General features: G+C 51.2%; 2 protein-coding genes across 2 annotated transcripts; one reads left to right on the top strand and one right to left on the bottom strand.

Annotated features, from left to right (window-relative positions):
• The first annotated feature begins 1,772 nt into the window (after window positions 1-1,772).
• On the top strand, window positions 1,773-11,204 carry alg13 (ALG13 UDP-N-acetylglucosaminyltransferase subunit). Its single transcript, XM_028016583.1, has 23 exons — window positions 1,773-1,919; window positions 2,034-2,117; window positions 2,345-2,517; window positions 2,586-2,658; window positions 2,733-2,814; window positions 2,888-3,053; window positions 3,129-3,168; window positions 3,600-3,717; window positions 5,770-5,834; window positions 5,966-6,066; window positions 6,167-6,252; window positions 6,323-6,590; window positions 6,715-6,819; window positions 6,889-7,036; window positions 7,426-7,591; window positions 7,663-7,698; window positions 7,766-7,821; window positions 8,254-8,322; window positions 9,465-9,603; window positions 9,671-9,790; window positions 9,860-9,900; window positions 9,971-10,326; window positions 10,408-11,204. The coding sequence occupies exons 1-22, from the start codon at window positions 1,800-1,802 to the stop codon at window positions 10,163-10,165; spliced, it is 2,451 nt and encodes an 816-aa protein (XP_027872384.1). The 5' UTR covers window positions 1,773-1,799; the 3' UTR covers window positions 10,166-10,326; window positions 10,408-11,204.
• Window positions 11,205-11,241: 37 nt separating this feature from the next.
• On the bottom strand, window positions 11,242-15,046 carry LOC114144109 (protein CXorf40A). Its single transcript, XM_028016609.1, has 2 exons — window positions 13,832-15,046; window positions 11,242-11,665 (listed from the first exon to the last, which is right to left on the bottom strand). Exons 1-2 carry the CDS (start codon window positions 14,106-14,108, stop codon window positions 11,457-11,459), a joined length of 486 nt encoding a protein of 161 aa, XP_027872410.1. The 5' UTR covers window positions 14,109-15,046; the 3' UTR covers window positions 11,242-11,456.
• Window positions 15,047-17,376: the final 2,330 nt, after the last annotated feature.

The following is a 17,376-nucleotide window of genomic DNA, read 5'->3' as shown; positions in this document are numbered from 1 at the left end:
TACCATTTCAACATAAATATTTTAATTGCAAAGGACAAACAGAAAACCAGCATGTGCACTAATATTGACACCCCTCCTTAATATTTGGTTGCACAGCCTTTGGCAGCAATGACAGCCTCCAAACGTTTCTTATATTCATCTATAAGCTTCTTGCACTTCTCGGGTGGCATTTTCTCCCAGACGTCTTTTGCAATATGCTCAAGCTCTTGTACATTTGCAGGGTTCCTTTCTCCAATGGCAGATTTCAGCTCCCTCCAAAGATTTTCAATTGGATTGAGATCAGGACTCATTGCTGGCCATTTTAAAACAGTCCATTTGTTCCCTTTCAACCATGCCTGCATGCTTTTGGAGGTGTGCTTTGGGTCATTATCTTGCTGGAGGACCCAGGATCTTCGCCTCAAACCAAGTTTTCTTACGCTGGGCAAGACATTTCGCTCTAGAATTGCTTGATAGTCTTCTGATTTCATGATGCCTGTGATACGGTCAAGGCCTCCAGTACCAGATGCTGCAAAGCAGCCCCACAGCATTATGGATCCTCCACCATGCTTGACTGTTGGTATGGTGTTCTTTTCTTTAAAGGCTTCATTGCGCCGTCTGTAAACATATTGTTTGTGTGAATTACCGAAAAGCTCCACTTTTGTTTCATCTGTCCATAAAACGTTGTCCCAGAAGGCTTGAGGTTTGTCCAGGTTCTCTTTTGCGAAGATCAAGCGTTCTTTTTTATGTCTTTTCTTCAGCAATGGGGTCTTCCTTGGCCTCCGCCCATAAAGCCCCACTTTGTTTAGTGTGCGCCGTATGGTACTTGTTGAAACAATCACACCAGACTGCTCCAGGTTGGTCTTTAGATGTTTTTTCCACCATTCGCACCAACCGTCAAAGACTTCTGTCATCAATTTTTCTCTTCCCCCCACGTCCAGGGAGGTTCTTGACCGTTCCATGCCTGGAAAACTTCTTAATAACATTACGCACCGTTGAAACAGGGATACCGAGGTCTTTGGAGATGGCTTTATACCCTTTGGAGGTCTTGTGCTTACAAATAATAGCATTTCTGGTGTCCTCAGACAGCTCCTTTGTCTTTACCATTGTCACATGTGAAGATGGAATAACAGGTGGCTTTTAAAGTACCAACATGATCATTCTTTGGTTAATTCATGTCACATGTGTGGAGGCAGTTCATCACAAGTGATCTTTATTTGTGATTTGCAACAGGTGAGCTGAATTGGGTTTTCATACTGATTTGCTGGAAAGGGTGCCAATACCATTGACATGGTAAATATTATGTTTTTCTTTGTTTTCCTCATAATGTTTATCTTTTAAAATGTTTTTTATCATTTGCTGTTTTGCATCGAGCACAAGCTATCAGCAGTAAAATGTTGTTTCACTTGATGAATTTCCTTCAGGAAATATTCCATTATATGTACTTAAACGTCATGGGTGCCATTAATGGTGAGCAGGACTGTAAATGTTACAAGCTTGACATGATTAACTGAGTTGTTTTTACCGAGAAATCGATCAGAAGCGCCGTGAAAATGGTCAGATCCGCCTCTCTGGCTGCAATGCGCGCTCCCGACACAAGGGGGCAGATTTTCACAGACCTCTACATTCTGTGCTGCGGTTCCGAGCCAGGGAACGGTTCTTTCCGATCCCCTCTCGGTCCGTTAACGCCTCGCAGACAGCGCGCGCTCTGGCGCTCATTAAACCCGATTGAAAACACCTGGAGGAGCGCGCGGCAGCTTTAGCGAAAGTCACCGAGGTCAGGAACTGTTACGTTCACGCGGAGCGCGGTTCGGTTCGGCGGGATGCAGAAAGGCCTGAAGAAGTACTTCGTGAACATGGATGAGTACCTGTCCAGTCTGGGTCTGTACCGGAAGATGGTCGCGCGGGACGCGTCCAGCCTGTTCCGGGCCGTGTCCGAGCAGGTAAGCCGGTGCTGGGGGTCAGAGGTCACCGAATGGAGATGATAGGTTTGGAACAGGAGCAGTGTTTCTGTGACGGTTCCGATTTGACCCAGTCGGTTCGGTTCTGTCCCGCAGCTCTACTTCTCCCAGAACTACCATCAGAAGATCCGACTGGACTGCGCGAGCTTCATGCGGGCCAACAGGTGCAACTTTGAGCCGGTGAGTTGGGTCCAACCGAACCGAAGCTCCTACTGGGGCAAACCTTTGGGGGGATTTGTACTATCCAGAACCAGGTCGGTGTGTTCTGCTTTTGGAAATGGAGAACCTTGGTGACCTTTGACCTGGACATGTTCTGATTGTTTGGGCTGAAAGAGTGCTGGGATCAGTGGTTCTGATAGAACCGGAGCCCCGCCCCCTGACAGGTCACCTGTCTGTTGTCCCTGCAGTTTGTGGAGGGTTCCTTTGAGAAGTACCTGGAGCGTCTGGAGGATCCCAAGGTGAGTCCCTGTGAGCTTCTGTCTCACCTGAGCTCACCTGGATCCCACCAGCTCAGTGTGTGTGTGTGTTTCCAGGAGACGGTGGGTCAGGTGGAGATCAAGGCTCTGTCTCAGCTCTACAGGTGAGGTCACATGACTGCTGCAGGTCACATGGTCACCTGGCTGCAGGTAACTTCCAGTCCACCTGCAGGCGGTGCTTCCTGATCTACCGTTACCCCGGGAAACCGGCCACCGTCATCTCAGAGAACGACTTTGAGGACAAGGTGGGGTCACTGAGGTCAGGTGTTCAGGTTGGCCTCTGATTGGCTGCCAGTGACCTTGACCTCCTGTTGTCTAGGTAACCCTGTGCTGCTCCATCAACGGTCACTATGACATTATCTATGGGCGGAGCTACCCAGCCTCAGCGGCGCTGTGCCAGTGTGAGTAGGCGTGGCCTCAGGCGGGGGGGGGCTGTGGGTGTGTCTACCTGCTCAGGTGCGTCTCTGTGTGCAGCTCTGCTCTACGAGCTGCTCTACACTCAGGTGTTTGGCGTGGAGGGGGTGGAGCTCTGGCAGGCCATGGAGACCTTCAGGGCCGGAGGTCGTCGCTACAGAAACAGCCTGTCTGTGTGCAGCGACGTTGACGTGGGCTACGACGCACCTGAGGACCGGCTGCACAGGTGAGCCGACCTTCCAGCTTCGTGATTGGACGTCTGCGGTCACATGACATCAGCGTGCGTTGGTTTTACCTGCAGGGACGAGGCGGAGGCGGGCGGAGCAGCAGAGGAGACCAAGGTGAGGCCGCCAGCCTCAGGCTCCGCTCACATGTAGCTAGCAACGTTTCCATGACAACAAACAAGGCACTGAAGTCTGAAGAAGACGGTGGAGGAGTGATGATGTCACTGTTTAAATGCAGGAAGAAATAAAGATGGCAGCTTCTGCAGGCCTGGTCTCCAGAACCGGATCAGCAGGTCCGGCCCGGTTTCTGCTGAACCGGGAACACGCCAATGAGGCGATTCCATCGGACCGGTTCTGGAGGACCGGACCTGGAGAAGCCCCCCTCAGCCCTGCAATGTAGCGCCCCCTGCTGACTGTCAGGTGTTTTTTTTTCTCTGGCAGTCTGACCGAAGCGTAGCGTCCAGCTCACTCGGACGCATCGGGAAGGTCAGACAGTGAAATGGCGGCCTTGCTATACCTGTGGTGATGTCGTGTCTGCTGTCGTTTAGCCGCCTGCTGAGGCTCCGCCCACCTCCAGACTCTGTTTGCCCTACAAGGTCCTGAAGTCTCTGGACGGCGACGTCTACAGGAACCTGGAGTTTGACGTGTGGCAGGACACCTGCAAAGGTAACGCAGGAAGTCACCGGGCCAAGCAGTTGATCAGACCAACAGAGAAATCAACCAATCAGATCAGTAGAGCTCTGATTGGTTGACGGGTTGGGGATGGAACCCAGGACTCATGGTGCCCCCTTCTGGTGTCTGTGTAATACTGCAGCTCAGACGGTTCTGGTCTGTCAGAACCTGCTTGCTGTAGGGCTGGGCGATGTGAGGAAAATCTAAATCCCGATATATTTTTGCTATAACACCATACACAATATAAATCACGATATTCTTAAATGAGCTTCAAATGTTATTTTAAACTATAGACTCCATGCATTTCCCTGCTAGACTTAAAGCTCCATATATAAAATAAAAGGGATGCAGTGTTTTGCTGTGAGCTGTCTAAGACTAGATAACAAAATCAGAAAAGTTTTAATTAAGAAAAACATAGCGAGGGAGAAGAAAGTAGGTCAGCTATGCTTGACTTTGACAAACTTAACATATACCGTATTTTCCTCACTATAGGGCGCACCGCATTATAAGGCGCATAGAATAGACAGTAGAGGCTGGGGTTACGTTATGCATCCAGTAGATGGAGCTGCGCTAAAGGGAATGTCAACAAAACAGTCAGATAGGTCAGACAAACTTTATTAACAGATTACAAACCAGCGTCCTGAAAACTCCCTTCATTCCCAAAATGAATAAACAGCTGTTGCTTCCACTATAACCATTGATTGGTTCATGTTAAATTCTCTGCTGCTGCTCTGTTCCCGCGTTTTACTGCGTCACTGATCGCCTGGAGCTTAAACTCTGCGTCATAAGCGTGTCTCTTAATAGGAGCCATTTTGGGGTCTTTACACAAAACCCAGCCTGCACCGCGCGCTTCTTCTTCTACGGGGGAAAATGAAGTCGGCGGCTGCTTACCGAAGTTGCGAGACCAGTTGTGGCTCAATATTGGTCCATATATAAGGCGCAGTGGGTTATAAGGCGCACTGTCGGCTTTTGAGAAAATTGAAGGTTTTTAGGTGCAACTTATAGTGCGGAAAATACGGTAATTGTGCTGTGGAATAATGTGTGTTTTGGTTCAGCTTAAAAATAAAACGGCGAAATACACAAACTGACTGATCATCAGTAAAGCAGGTGTTTAAATTATCTAATCTACCACCGCTGTGTTAGCTTGGCTAATAGCGGCGGCGGCGGCTAATAGCGGTGGTGGCTAATCTACCACAGCGATCACTTGTTTAATAAAAGCAAAATACACATCAAGTCTAAAAGAATAAAACTGTAATGAACTGAATGTTCTGCTCTATGTGGAAAATGTTTGAGTGTTTTTGGTCCTGAATCCTGATGGGTAAAGTTGAGTTGTTGTCAGTTGCTATGGCAACGAGTCTACGTGTATCGTAAAGCCGACAGAGCGAGAAAAAAAAGAATGAGTAGTTTTGAGTTATTTTTCCCATTGCACAGCACTAAATGAATCATATCTACGTCTCCAGGTTTTACTTTAACAAACCGGTTCTACCGGCTATGGACGGCAGGTTAAAGAATAATCTGATTAGGGGGAAATAAATCTGTGGTTCAAACTTTTGTGGCAATAGTTTGATAACAGGTTTCGTAAATTACCTCATTTTGTTGGACATCCTCCATATAAAATCTGAACCACTGCCAGATTATTGATCCTGCTGTTTCTCTTCAGAACTAGACGGTTCATCTGATTGGTCTCCATTCATCACTCGCCTCATGTTTGTTTTTTTGCGCAGCTGATTGGCAGAAAATGTTCAGGTTGGGAGGGGGAGGGACTAGTGATGCATTCATAGGGTGTCGGATAAACCATACGCTCAGTAAATTTGATGGCAAAAGTTTATTATTTGAACGATAATTTATACTAGATGGTTGTGATATAGTGATTTTAACTATCGTACATTGAAAATATCGCGATACATCGAGTATACTCGAAACATCGCCCAGCCCTACTTTGCTCTGTGTTGAACTGTTGGTCCCAGGTGAACCGGTCAGCTGATCACAGGTGAGACACACCTGGATGAAGTCAGGTTGTTTGTAGTAATCTGATTACTGTGACAGAGATGCAGAAGACGGACTACATGGTGTTCGCGGGGCGACAGTACTTCCTGGGAGACAAGTGCCAGGTAACGACTCACTTCCTGATTGGCTGTTCTCCAGACCTTCTGCAGCTGGTCGAGGGCCAGATCGGGAACCTGGACCGGTTCTGGTTCTGGAGGCTCCAGAACCAGGATCAGCCTCGGTCTCCTGGTTTCAGGTCCGCCTGGAGCCCAAAGGGAAATTCTACAACGCCTTCATCCAGGAAGTGGGAACCCACTCGACCGCCGTCACCGTGTTCATCGAGGAGCTGGGAGAGAAGTAAGCCTTTCAGAACCAGGTCTGAACCAGAACCCTGTTAGTACCTGGTTCTGGATCTGGCTGTTGGCAGCAGATTGAAGTTCCTGCTGATGTGATGCAGACACCTGGTTCCATTGACCGATCTGAAACCAGTCAACCCAGTGCCTGCCTGGAACGTGGCGGCGCCGCCCAGGAAAGGAGATCCGGGTAAGGTTCTGATTCTGTTTGGATTCTGGTTCTGTTGGGGTACACTGTGACCCCTCTGTTCTCTCCGCAGACCCAGAGTCTCGAGGTCAACGCCATCACCGCCATCGTTACTTCAGGAAGTCCCGCGGTAGTAGCGGGGCAAAGGGGGCGGAGCTACTGCTGCCGCCACCCGTCTCCTATGGAGGCCCCGCCCTTTCACCTCTCCCTCCCCGCTTCCAACCCGCGGGTCACCCTCGCCCACCTCTCCCCCCGTCACCAGGGGCCATGACCTACGACCCCTATGCCTCCCCACACCACCACCCCCCTGCAGCGAGAGCCCCACGCTACGGCGTGTCGAGGTAGAACATCATCCAACATGTCCGCCGTCTGTTGCCTCCCTGCTCCAGCTGCTTCATGTCTCTGATTGGCTGGTTTCTGTTCTTCTCTCCGACCCGACCTCGGGGTTCTGGTTCTGCTCTGAAGTCCTGCTCGGTTCCTGAACCGTCAGCTGATTGGTCCACAGCTGACCTATTACCACCCAGGCAGAAGATATTACCATGACTACGAGAACTACGCCTTCCGGTCCCGGTAAGCCCACACGACCAGAACCAGAACGGGTCTTTCAGAGCCTTCTCCTTCATGTCTTTGTGTCGCCAGCCGCAGTCGGCGCCACCTGCTGGCCGTCAGTAAGGAATGTCAGTTCGGGTTTCCCGCTGAGGCGGTGGAGGAAGCGGCCGACCTCGACCCGCCCATGACCTTCTACCAGCTGGAGGACGCCGGCGACGCCGTCTTTCCCCCCCTGCAGGTGAGGAACCAGAACCGGGTTGCTTCCAGATCACAGCCGCAGTATTGAACATCATGAACGGGAGGGATCCCATCAGGGGTCCCATCGGTCGTGTTTAAATGATGAGTTTGTCATTTAATTTCCTTCAGGCTGAGGTTTTTCCAGGTGTCGACGCTTCGTAGCAGAACTGCTACATGCCATCGTCAGGGCAACGTACCGATATCGTACGTTGGAGTATCGGGAAATATTTGTACTGTAGAATACTTTACAAAAGTTCTTCAGAACTTTAGAGCAACGTTTACCAGCCCTAACCTTATTTACTAGTAGAGCTAGCCGCTGCCATTAGCGCTGATGTTGAGTCCATTACTGGCTCCTGATTGGTTAATCCTGCTGATGGTGCTCCCACACAGGGCCCTGCTGTGGCTCCGCCCATTGGGGCCCCCTCACCGCCCTCAGGCTCCTCCTACCGGGTGCAGCGGGCCGCGGCAAGCCGCCCGCCGGCCTCCCCGCCCGAAGCCACGCCTCCCTGCTCCTCGGAGGACGACCAGGCGGACGCCAGCACGGTGGAGGACCAGGGTGAGTGGCTGACCTTTCAGAATAAAAGCCTGGGTGAACGTGCCGTGTGACGACCATGTGATCGGTTTCAGTCGAGTACACGGAGGAGTACGTGTTCGGCGCCCCGGGTGAGGATCGGGACATTGCTGCCATGTTTCCTGCTGGGACAGGAAGTGACATCGTGTTGTGTTGTAGATCAAAGCTACCAGATGCCAGGTGTCTACCCAACCGATGAGCCCGCCGCCACTCAGGTAACGACGCTCACACCTGGCGCTGCTAACCCGATTGGCTGCAGCTCCTCTCTCCTGATTGGTCCAATCAAACTGCAGCTGCCCTGCCTACTTCCTGTTTCTTCCAGTTAGATGGGTGGGGCTAACGCTAGCCCTTCAACATTCAGCATGAATCACTACAGACACGCCCACAAACACCTAAGAGTTTCCTCCATTATGGCCAATCAGTTCACCAACTCTGCAGCACCCAGACGTTTCATTTTTATGACCTTTGACCTTTGTGGCTGGCTGTCAGGTTTCCAGTCTTTCAGGCTATTTATTCTGTCTGATCTTTGATTCTTTGATCTTGTCTTTGAACTTTTTGGTTGTTTTTCTTTGCAAAGCTTTTTTGCTGCTGCATGTTGGAAATATGCTTCATAAATAAATATATTTGATTTTGTCCTATTGTGAAAGGACGTACAGGAAAGGGGTCCCACCAACTCTCCAAGCAGATCAGACATATCCTACAGCTACACTCCTCAGGTAAGCACACCTGCTTCTGCCTCCTGCTAACCCTAAACCCTCTGAGCAGCCTGTTCCCCTCCTGGCCTGTGGGGGCGCTGCACCAAGAATCGACACAAAAACTTCTGAGGACACTGAGAGCAACTTCCTTCTTCACCAAATGGAAACAAGATGGAGGCATCAGATTTCAGCGGTTGGCGGATTTCTCTTTTAGTCTTTGGCTAAAGACCAGGAGCCATTTCTGCTGCTAACGCTAGGCTAGCATGTTAGCTTTCGTTGTATTTACGCAGAATGCCCTCTCTGGTCTGCTTGGTGTTCACATTCAAACTGAACCCAGACTGAGGTTTGGAGGACCAGAGGTCAATTAGCGTTCACACCTCACCAACAGAACTGGACTTTGACTAGACAGATGGCTGGTGGGAGTGATGCAGCTTCAGACGTTCACCAAATGAGGTCACTTCGTTCATGTAGGAGGGTTCCAGGTCGTAGTGCGTACCAAATTCTCCACTTCCTACTTTAGCCCCGCCCCTTTCGGGGCCCCTTTTGAGTTAAAAGGAGGATTTATGAAAATGTTTTGTTGTTTTTTCCGTCTTTATAGTAATGTGGAATAAAAAGCTGTTTGGGTTTTTTATCATGATTTTTAAACAAATGTTTTCTTCTCAGACTAGAGGAGAAAACTGAATTTATTGTTACATTTTTGGTTCATAAAGTCATTCATAGTTTCTCTTAAAGTTACTTTAGTTTTATATTTTTTAAATGTAGCATCAGGCTTTTTAAAAATAAATTTTATATTTAATTTGATCTTTGTCGGCACATCAGCTCCACTTTACAGCAAACTAACTTTCAGCCACATAAAATATGAAGCTAGTCAAACCACAGACTGTTAAATTGAGTATTTGAACATTTTATTTTTATTTTTTTTTTCAGTTAGCCGCCTGTTGCAAAAAATCAGTTTTCATTGAAATAGTTTTTGTTTGAACTTGTGATCGTATGGCGTTTTGCTCCGATGTCTCCAGCGATGAGTTTGGGAAGCAGAAATATCTTTACTGTCCGTTTAAATGCGACCTGTCAGCCATTTTGGTGCCGACGTTTTGACTCAGCGCTCGTAACCTGAACTCCCTGACGTTCACCTCTAGAGGGCGCAGGTGGCTGAACTGCCTCAGATGTGTTTGTTCCAGGTGGTGAAGCCGCTGCCCATCATCTGCTCCTCCCCTTCCTCCTCCTCTTCCTCGCCTCCCTCGCCGTCCCGGGTCCCGGCCGCCCCTCACCTGCTGCCGGCCGCACACGCTCAGACTCGCCCAGGTACGCCTGCCGTCTGTGGGCGGGGCCGCCGGTCAGCCGGGAGATCTGATTGGTTTTCTCTCCTCAGTTTCCATGATGATATCCGCTGCTGCTCCCTGGTTGGTCAGCGAGTCAGGCGAGCCCCTGTGCACTGTACTGGCTCCGCCCTCTTACTCCTACGACCCAAGCGGCAGCGACTTACCCAGAGGTCAGAGGTCACATGGTTCTGTCTGGCCCCCCCGGGGTCGGCTCTAGATCTGATGATGTTTGTGTTCAGACTGCAGGGTTGTCCAGTACTACTACAACCTGGGAGTGCAGGTGGGTAACTGGGGGTAACTGGGGGCAACTGGCTTGTTGCCACATTAACCCTCTGCCCCCCGCCTCCCAGTGGTTCCACCAGAGCTGCTGGCCGCAGCAGCAGGCCTACCCCTCCCCCACCTTGCCGGAGCTGGCCTACCCCTACCAGCACTACCCGCCCTACCCGGGCCAGGAGCCCCCCCCCCACGGTGAGTCGGGTCCAGAGTTGATGGACAGAACATCCTCTCTAGAACCGGGTCGTTTGGGCCGGAGCTCAACCGTCTGACACCAGAGTTGGTTTGAAACCAGTCTGAACTGGGATATGATAACTCCTTCCTATGCTTCTGCCCCCAGCGGCCCCCCCTCCCTTCCCTGAGAGCGGCCGGGCCCAGCAGCCCCCCTCCTCCTACCCAGAATCCTCCAGGGCAGCGGACGGCCAGGCCAGCGGTTGGTTCCGGCGCCACCTTCTGACGGTAGGAACTCGATAGACAGGAAGTCTGAACCTCTGATGCTCCTCCCACTTCTCAGGCCCCGCCCCCTCCGCGGAAGGACCCACCTCCATCATGACCCCAGCGTCTCCAGGCTCTGGCCCCTCAGGACTACTGTACCCGGATCAGACTGCCCTTCCTGCCCCTACTCTGCTGCACCTGCCGTTCGAAGCTCCGCCCCCTGCTGGCTACCTGCCAGCAGCGCCTCACCCTCCTCTTCCTCACCTGCCCCAGTCCTCTTACCATCCTTGTGTTCCTCCTTCTGCCCACTGGGGGGCCCTGTCGACTTCAGGCCACGCCCCCCGGGTGTACTGTCCCGCCCCCAGTCCTCATGTGGTCGGCTACATCACTGCCCCCCACCCTCACCACACCCCCACTCACTACGTGCCCCCCTCCATGTGAACGTTAGCTTGTGGCTAACAGCTCCCTTTATTTTCAATGGGCAGCGCTAGCTGGTTCAGGTTCAAACTAAAATAAGTCACATGACTGAGATGTGCTAGGCTAGCAGCTAGCTGATGGCTAACTGCTAACATGGTTTTCTCCACCATGTCTGCCACAGTCACTTCCTGTTCAGAAGATGGAGCAATCAGAACCGGGTTCTTCTGAACAGCAGCCAATCAGAGTGGGGGGCGGGGCTAAGGGCAGGGCTAGTCCCTCACCTTTGGAGGGATTTCTTTGTGTTCAGTTCTGGTGCCGGTTTGTTTTGAGTGAATAAAGTTCGTTCCACAGCAGAACCGGGTCCTTTTCATTTCTGGGCTTAAGGGGGCGGAGCCTGACTCCCTGGTACCAGAACCGGACCCGGAGGGGGAGTTCTGGTTTAAAGTGAGCGACCTCAGCCCCTGCCCCACTTAATAAAACTGGAAATGAGCATAAATATTTTCAACCAGTAGAAATTTATTGATTACAAAGATGAACACAGAATATTTACAAACATGATGGAAGCTGACGTCGGACCGGAACCCGTCTGTCTGGTTCCGGTCCGACTGGTCAGGGTCGGAGCTTACACAGGAAGCCGGGTCTCAGCAGATTTCTGTTGCCATGGAGACCAGTGGTGACCCTGATGTTACTAGCACGTTACTGCCAGCGTTGTCATGGCAACAGCTCCGCGGGAATCGCCACGGTCCAGAGGTCGCGACCCCCAGGGGCCTTAAGGGGCCCCTTCAGCCAGCGGGGATTGGACAGCCGGGTCAGGTGCTTCTGCTCTAGACCAATCAGAACGGCCGACCGCTGCAGCTCCGCTAACTCCACCTCTGGCAGGGAGGCGGGGCACTGCCAGGTCCCGCCCACATCCACCAGGCCTGGCAGGAACAGATGGAGATGCGTTTATGACCGGGCTTTACACGCCACCCTGAACGCACCACCATTCAGGGTCTGGCAGGTGAGTGACGCGTTCAGGGCGGCGTGTAAAGCTCACCAGTCGCAGGTCACAACTTGCCACCATGTGTTGACTGGTGGTGCGTTCAGGGTCACCTACCTTAGACTTAGACTGACTTTATTATCATTTTTCATGCACAGGGTGAATACAGAACGAAATTTCGTTGCATACGGCTCAGGACAATGTTTTGAGGTTCCAATGTTATGAGGTTACTCCAGAATAAAATAAAATATGAATATAAATATAAATATAAAATATAAAGTGCAGGAATGACAGTAAAATAGAAGTTATTTAGCTCTGTACATGTGCAAGGTATAAAGTGGAGACCAGATTTTAAGTGCAGTCCAGTTAAGAGTTCAACAGTCTGATGGCAAGTGGGAAAAAGCTGTTTCAGAACCTGGTGGACCTGCACCGGATGCTGCAGAACCTCTTTCCAGAGGGCAGCAGGGAGAACAGTCCATGGTGGGGGTGTGAGGGGTCACTGATGATGTTTCGGCCTCGGGACACGCAGCGCTGGGATGAAATGTCCTGAATGGAGGGAAGGGGGGCCCCGATGATCCTCTCTGCTGTCCGCACCACTCTCCTCACGTTCTTCCAGTCGGAGGCGCTGCAGCCTCCACACCACACAGAGAGGCAGCTGGTCAGAATGCTCTCTATGGTGCTTCTGTAGAACGTCTTGAGGATGGGCGGGGGCAGGTGTGCTCTTCTCATCCTCCGCAGGAAATACAAACGTTTCTGTGCCCTCTTGACCAGAGACGTGGTGTTCACAGTCCAGGTCAGGTCGTCAGTGATGTGCACCCCCAGGAATTTGGTGCTGCTGACCACCTCCACAGCCGAGCTGTTGATGAGCAGTGGAGCGTGGCTGGGCCGGTTCTTCCTGAAGTCGACGATCATCTCCTTCGTCTTGTCAACGTTCAGGATCAGGCTGTTGTCTCTGCACCAGTCCACCAGCTGCTCCACCTCCTCTCTGTAGTCCAGGTCGTTGTCGTCTCTGATGAGGCCCACCACCGTTGTGTCGTCCGCGAACTTCACGATGTGGTTGGTGGCGAACCTGGTGACACAGTCGTGTGTCATCAGAGTGAACAGCAGAGGGTTCAGGACGCAGCCCTGAGGGGAGCCTGTGCTGAGGGTGATGACATCGGAGGTGTGTTGTCCGATCCGGACTGACTGAGGTCTGTCGGTGAGGAAGTCTAGCAGCCAGTTGCGCAGGGGGGTGCTGAAGCCCAGGTGTCCCAGTTTTCCTCCCAGATGCTGTGGGATGATTACCTGCCGTGACGTCAGTAAGGCGTTAATCAGCCAGTGTTTTCAGAAACGGGTAATTCATTTTCATCTTCTCTGTGCGTCTCGCCACCGTTTCTATGCTGAACCGTGGAGGAGATGCACATTTTATTCCTGGAAAAACGGGAGCCACTTTGGGTTTCTGTCATCAAGTCCGATTATTATAAGCGACTTTGGGCTTGTTTTTTCTAAAGTTTCTTGCAAATTTAATGAGTCGGGTTCAGTTTTCTGGGCTTGTTTTTGAACGTGAAGCTGCTCATTTAGAAATAAGCAGAGACACAATAAACCTCAGAATTTGACTGATGTTCCGTCCCGCTGTGTCTTTATGTCCAGGTAATAGAAATATATATCATTATAATATTTATATAACCCGGAACGGCGTCGAGCTTCCAGAAAACTTCAAACATGGAGACTAATATGAACAGATTGATAAACATGAAAACAGCCACGAATGAACGAGTTCCTAAAGTTACACAACTGAACGTCGTTCTAATCATTAATGTTAAGATAAGTGTCACTGAGCTGTGCACCCATCTGATTGGTGGAGCCGCAGGAGGAGTGCAGGGCCGTAACCCAGAGGGGGCTGCAAGGGGCTCTAAAATCCTATTTAGAGTTTTAACGGACAGTGGAACAAAGAAAAACACAAAAAATTACCAAAGGTTTTTTTGGGGGTTGTGTAACCATTAAACAATTTATTCTTCAGTTCAACCTCATAAGTGGAGACACACTGTTGATGTTTATAAAATAAATGGTGATTCCATAAGTATTGGAAAAACCCAGTTTAATTTTTAACTACGCCGTTTCTGCCTACCTGCCACCACGCCGCGGCCGAAGCGTTCCCCAGACTCCAGCAGCTCCTGGACACCGGCGGCGCTCAGCCCCCAGGCTCCGCCCAACACCGCCCTCCACTCCTCCCCGTCCCAGTCCCGCCGGGCGATGTGGACCGCCAGGGTGCGGTTCTCCAGCGGCGCCAGCAGGGGGCGCCAGCGGCTCTCCACGGTCTTCACCCCGTCCAGAACCAGACCGGCGTACGGCTGCCGGAACGACAGGCACCACAGCTGGACCGTCATGCTGCAGAGGAGCATCATGGGAGATTTCAGGACTCACAGGTCAGAAGTTTACGCCACCTGTGGTCAAAACTCTGCATCCTAAAAGCTCCGGGAGCAACTTCACTGTGGCTGTGGAGGCAGCTACGGCTAGCAAACGGAGGCAGCTACGGCTAGCAAACAAAGGCAGCTACGGCTAGCAAACGGAGGCAGCTACGGCTAGCAAACGGAGGCAGCTACGGCTACCAAATGGAGGCAGCTACGGCTAGCAAACAAAGGCAGCTACGGCTAGCAAACAAAGGCAGCTACGGCTAGCAAACAAAGGCAGCTACGGCTACCAAACGGAGGCAGCTACGGCTAGCAAACGGAGGCAGCTACGGCTAGCAAACGGAGGCAGCTACGGCTAGCAAACGGAGGCAGCTACGGCTAGCAAACAAAGGCAGCTAGCAAACTGGAGAGAAGCCAGAATCCGGACGGAAAGAAAAGCGAAGGTCTCAGGAAGAAATAAACACTGAGGCAATGTTAAAACTAAGTTCCTGGGGGCAGAAGGAAGCAGATGACCGCATAGAAGAAATTGGCTTACAAACGAAGCAGCAAAGTGTTACGTTAGCGGCTATTGCTAAGTCGGTTCTGCTCCAGTCGAAGGTGCTCAAAGACTTTAAGAAAACAACAGAAATGGAGAAACAAGTGGATTCGTTCTCCAAAGAGAGCCTGCAGCTGAAAGAGTCCTAAACAGTGAGAGATGTAAAAGACGGTGGAGCCTCTGCTAAAAAGCATTAGAGAGGAAGTGGAGGCGCTTCTGTGCAAAACCGCTGCTGATTCAGTGACAAAGATCAGTGAAGATCAGTCCACAGGGTGAGACAAGTCATTCTGTTTGAGGCGAGACGACATCTGGAGGAAAACTAAACGTCTCCCGTTTGCACAGAGGAAAGCAGCGGCCTTCGCGGCCTTCACAACCTTCATGGCCATGGACTTCACGGCCTTCACAACCTTCATGTCCACCAACATGTCTCCTGCCACACCAGAGGAGACAAGACCCTGGACCACGTCTACTCCAATCTGGCTGGAGCCTACAATGTGACACCCCTCCCCAACATCGGCCAATCAGACCATCTCTCCCTGTTCCTCACACCTCGGTACTTACCACTCATCCAACGTGTGAAACCTGCCGTGAGGACAGTAAAGGTGTGGCCAGAGGGCTCAGACGCTGTGCTCCAGGACCGGTTCAGGAATACAGATTGGACTATTTTCCACCATACAGACTTGGATCAGTACGCCTCATTTGTACTGAACCATATTTCCACCACCATAGAACGTGTCACCACCTGCAAATGCATTACCATGTACCCCAACCAGAAACCCTGGATGAACTGAGACGTTCGTCTCCTGCTGAAGGCCTGCAACATCGCCTTCAGGTCAGGGGATGCACAGACTTACAGTGCAGCCAGGGCTGAGCTGAAGAAGGGAATCAAGAAGGCCAAACACCACTACAAAAGGAAGGTGGAGGATCATTTTTCTAACGCCAACCCCCGACGTATGTGGCAAGGCCTTCAGATTCTCACAGACTACAAGAACCCCAATACCACCCCCGCTTCTACTGATGTCTCCTTCCTCAACGAACTTAACAACTTCTATGCTCATTTTGAGAGAGGAAATACCACAACTGCAACCAAAGCAGCTACCACCCCAGGCCAACAGCCACTGACTTTCCTCCCCACTGACGTAGGAGCGGCTCTGAGCAGGATTAAATCCCACAAGGCTGCGGGTCCTGATGGCATACCTGGACATGTCCTCAGAACGTGCTCTGGGGAGCTGGCAGGAGTGCTGACGGACATCTTCAACCTGTCCCTGGCCCGCGCTGTGGTACCGACCTGCTTCAAGTCTACCTCCATCGTCCCAATCCCCAAGAATCCCAACCCAACCAGACTCAATGACTACCGCCCAGTAGCCCTTACCCCCATCATTACTAGGTGCTTGGAGTGGCTGGTCTTAGCACACCTCAGATCCTGTCTCCTCCCCCACACTAGACCCCCACCAATTTGCATACAGGCAGAACGGGAGCACAGAGGATGCAGTCTCTATAGCACTGCACTCTGTCCTTTCTCACCTGGACAGTAAGAACACTTACGCCAGACTGCTGTTCTTAGATTTTAGTTCAGCATTCAACACTGTCATCCCATCACAACTCATTACCAAACTCACAGACCTCGGCATCAGTCCACTCATGTGTAACTGGTTGCTCGACTTCCTGACCAGTCGACCTCAACATGTCCGGCTGGACAACCACTTCTCATCCACCATCATCATAAACACCGGAGTACCACAAGGCTGTGTGATGAGTCCCTTCCTTTACTCCCTCTTCACCTACGACTGCAGACCTGTCCACGGCTCTAACGCCATCATCAAGTTCGCAGACGACACCACGGTGATCGGCCTCATCAGAGATAATGACGAGGCCTCTTACAGGGAGGAGGTAGACCGTCTGGCTGAGTGGTGCGACAAAAACAACCTGCAGCTGAACACCGAGAAGACCAAGGAGCTTATCGTGGACTTCAGGAGGAACGCTGACCCACATCCACCCATCCACATTAAGGGGACAGTGGTGGAGCGTGTGGACACCTTTAAGTTCCTGGGAGTCCACATCTCCGAGGACCTGACTTGGACGACCAGCTGCTCCAAACTCATTAAGAAGGCGCATCAGCGCCTCTTCTTCATGAGGACCCTGAGGAAGAACCACCTGTCCTCAGAGATCCTCACGAACTTCTACCGCTGCACCATTGAGAGCATCCTCACCAACTGTATTACAGCTTGGTACGGGAACTGCTCTGTCTCCGACCGGCAGGCGCTGCAGAGGGTGGTGAAAACTGCCCAGTATATCGCCGGGGCAACGCTCCCTGCCATCAAGGACATCTACAGGAAGCCGTGTTTGAAAAGGGCTGGGAAAATCACAAAGGACTCCACTCACCCAGCACACACTCTTTTCCCTCCTGCCCTCTGGGAGGCGCTACAGAAGCCTACGGACCAGAACCACCAGGCACCGGAACAGCTTCTTTCCCACAGCTGTCAGGCTTTTGAACGCCTCCTGACATAAAACATAAACTATAAGGACTGTACTCCCCTATCCTCTCATACAACAATAACACATGGACTATCCTCACACACACACACACACACACATCACGGACTGTTTTCTTCACACACACATACAACCTGTAAATTTTATCTGCCATTATTTATCTATAATTCATTCCTTAACATTCTTGTATAATCTGTATAATCTGTGCATATAGCTCCCATATTTATATTTATA

Source organism: Xiphophorus couchianus, chromosome 5 (assembly GCF_001444195.1).
Source record: "Xiphophorus couchianus chromosome 5, X_couchianus-1.0, whole genome shotgun sequence".
In the NCBI taxonomy this organism is placed as follows: domain Eukaryota; kingdom Metazoa; phylum Chordata; class Actinopteri; order Cyprinodontiformes; family Poeciliidae; genus Xiphophorus; species Xiphophorus couchianus.
This window is presented reverse-complemented; position numbering and strand designations above follow the sequence as displayed.

Bases quoted from the DNA above. Each gene is read 5' to 3' on its own strand.
- alg13 (XM_028016583.1), top strand. From the start codon at position 1,800: ATGCAGAAAGGCCTGAAGAAGTACTTCGTGAACATGGATGAGTACCTG. The intron at 1,920-2,033 runs GTAAGCCGGTGC...TCTGTCCCGCAG, and splicing joins TCCGGGCCGTGTCCGAGCAG to CTCTACTTCTCCCAGAACTA. The intron at 7,822-8,253 runs GTAACGACGCTC...CTATTGTGAAAG, and splicing joins ATGAGCCCGCCGCCACTCAG to GACGTACAGGAAAGGGGTCC.
- LOC114144109 (XM_028016609.1), bottom strand. From the start codon at position 14,108: ATGATGCTCCTCTGCAGCATGACGGTCCAGCTGTGGTGCCTGTCGTTC. The intron at 11,666-13,831 runs GTAGGCAGAAAC...TGTTCCTGCCAG, and splicing joins CGGCCGCGGCGTGGTGGCAG to GCCTGGTGGATGTGGGCGGG.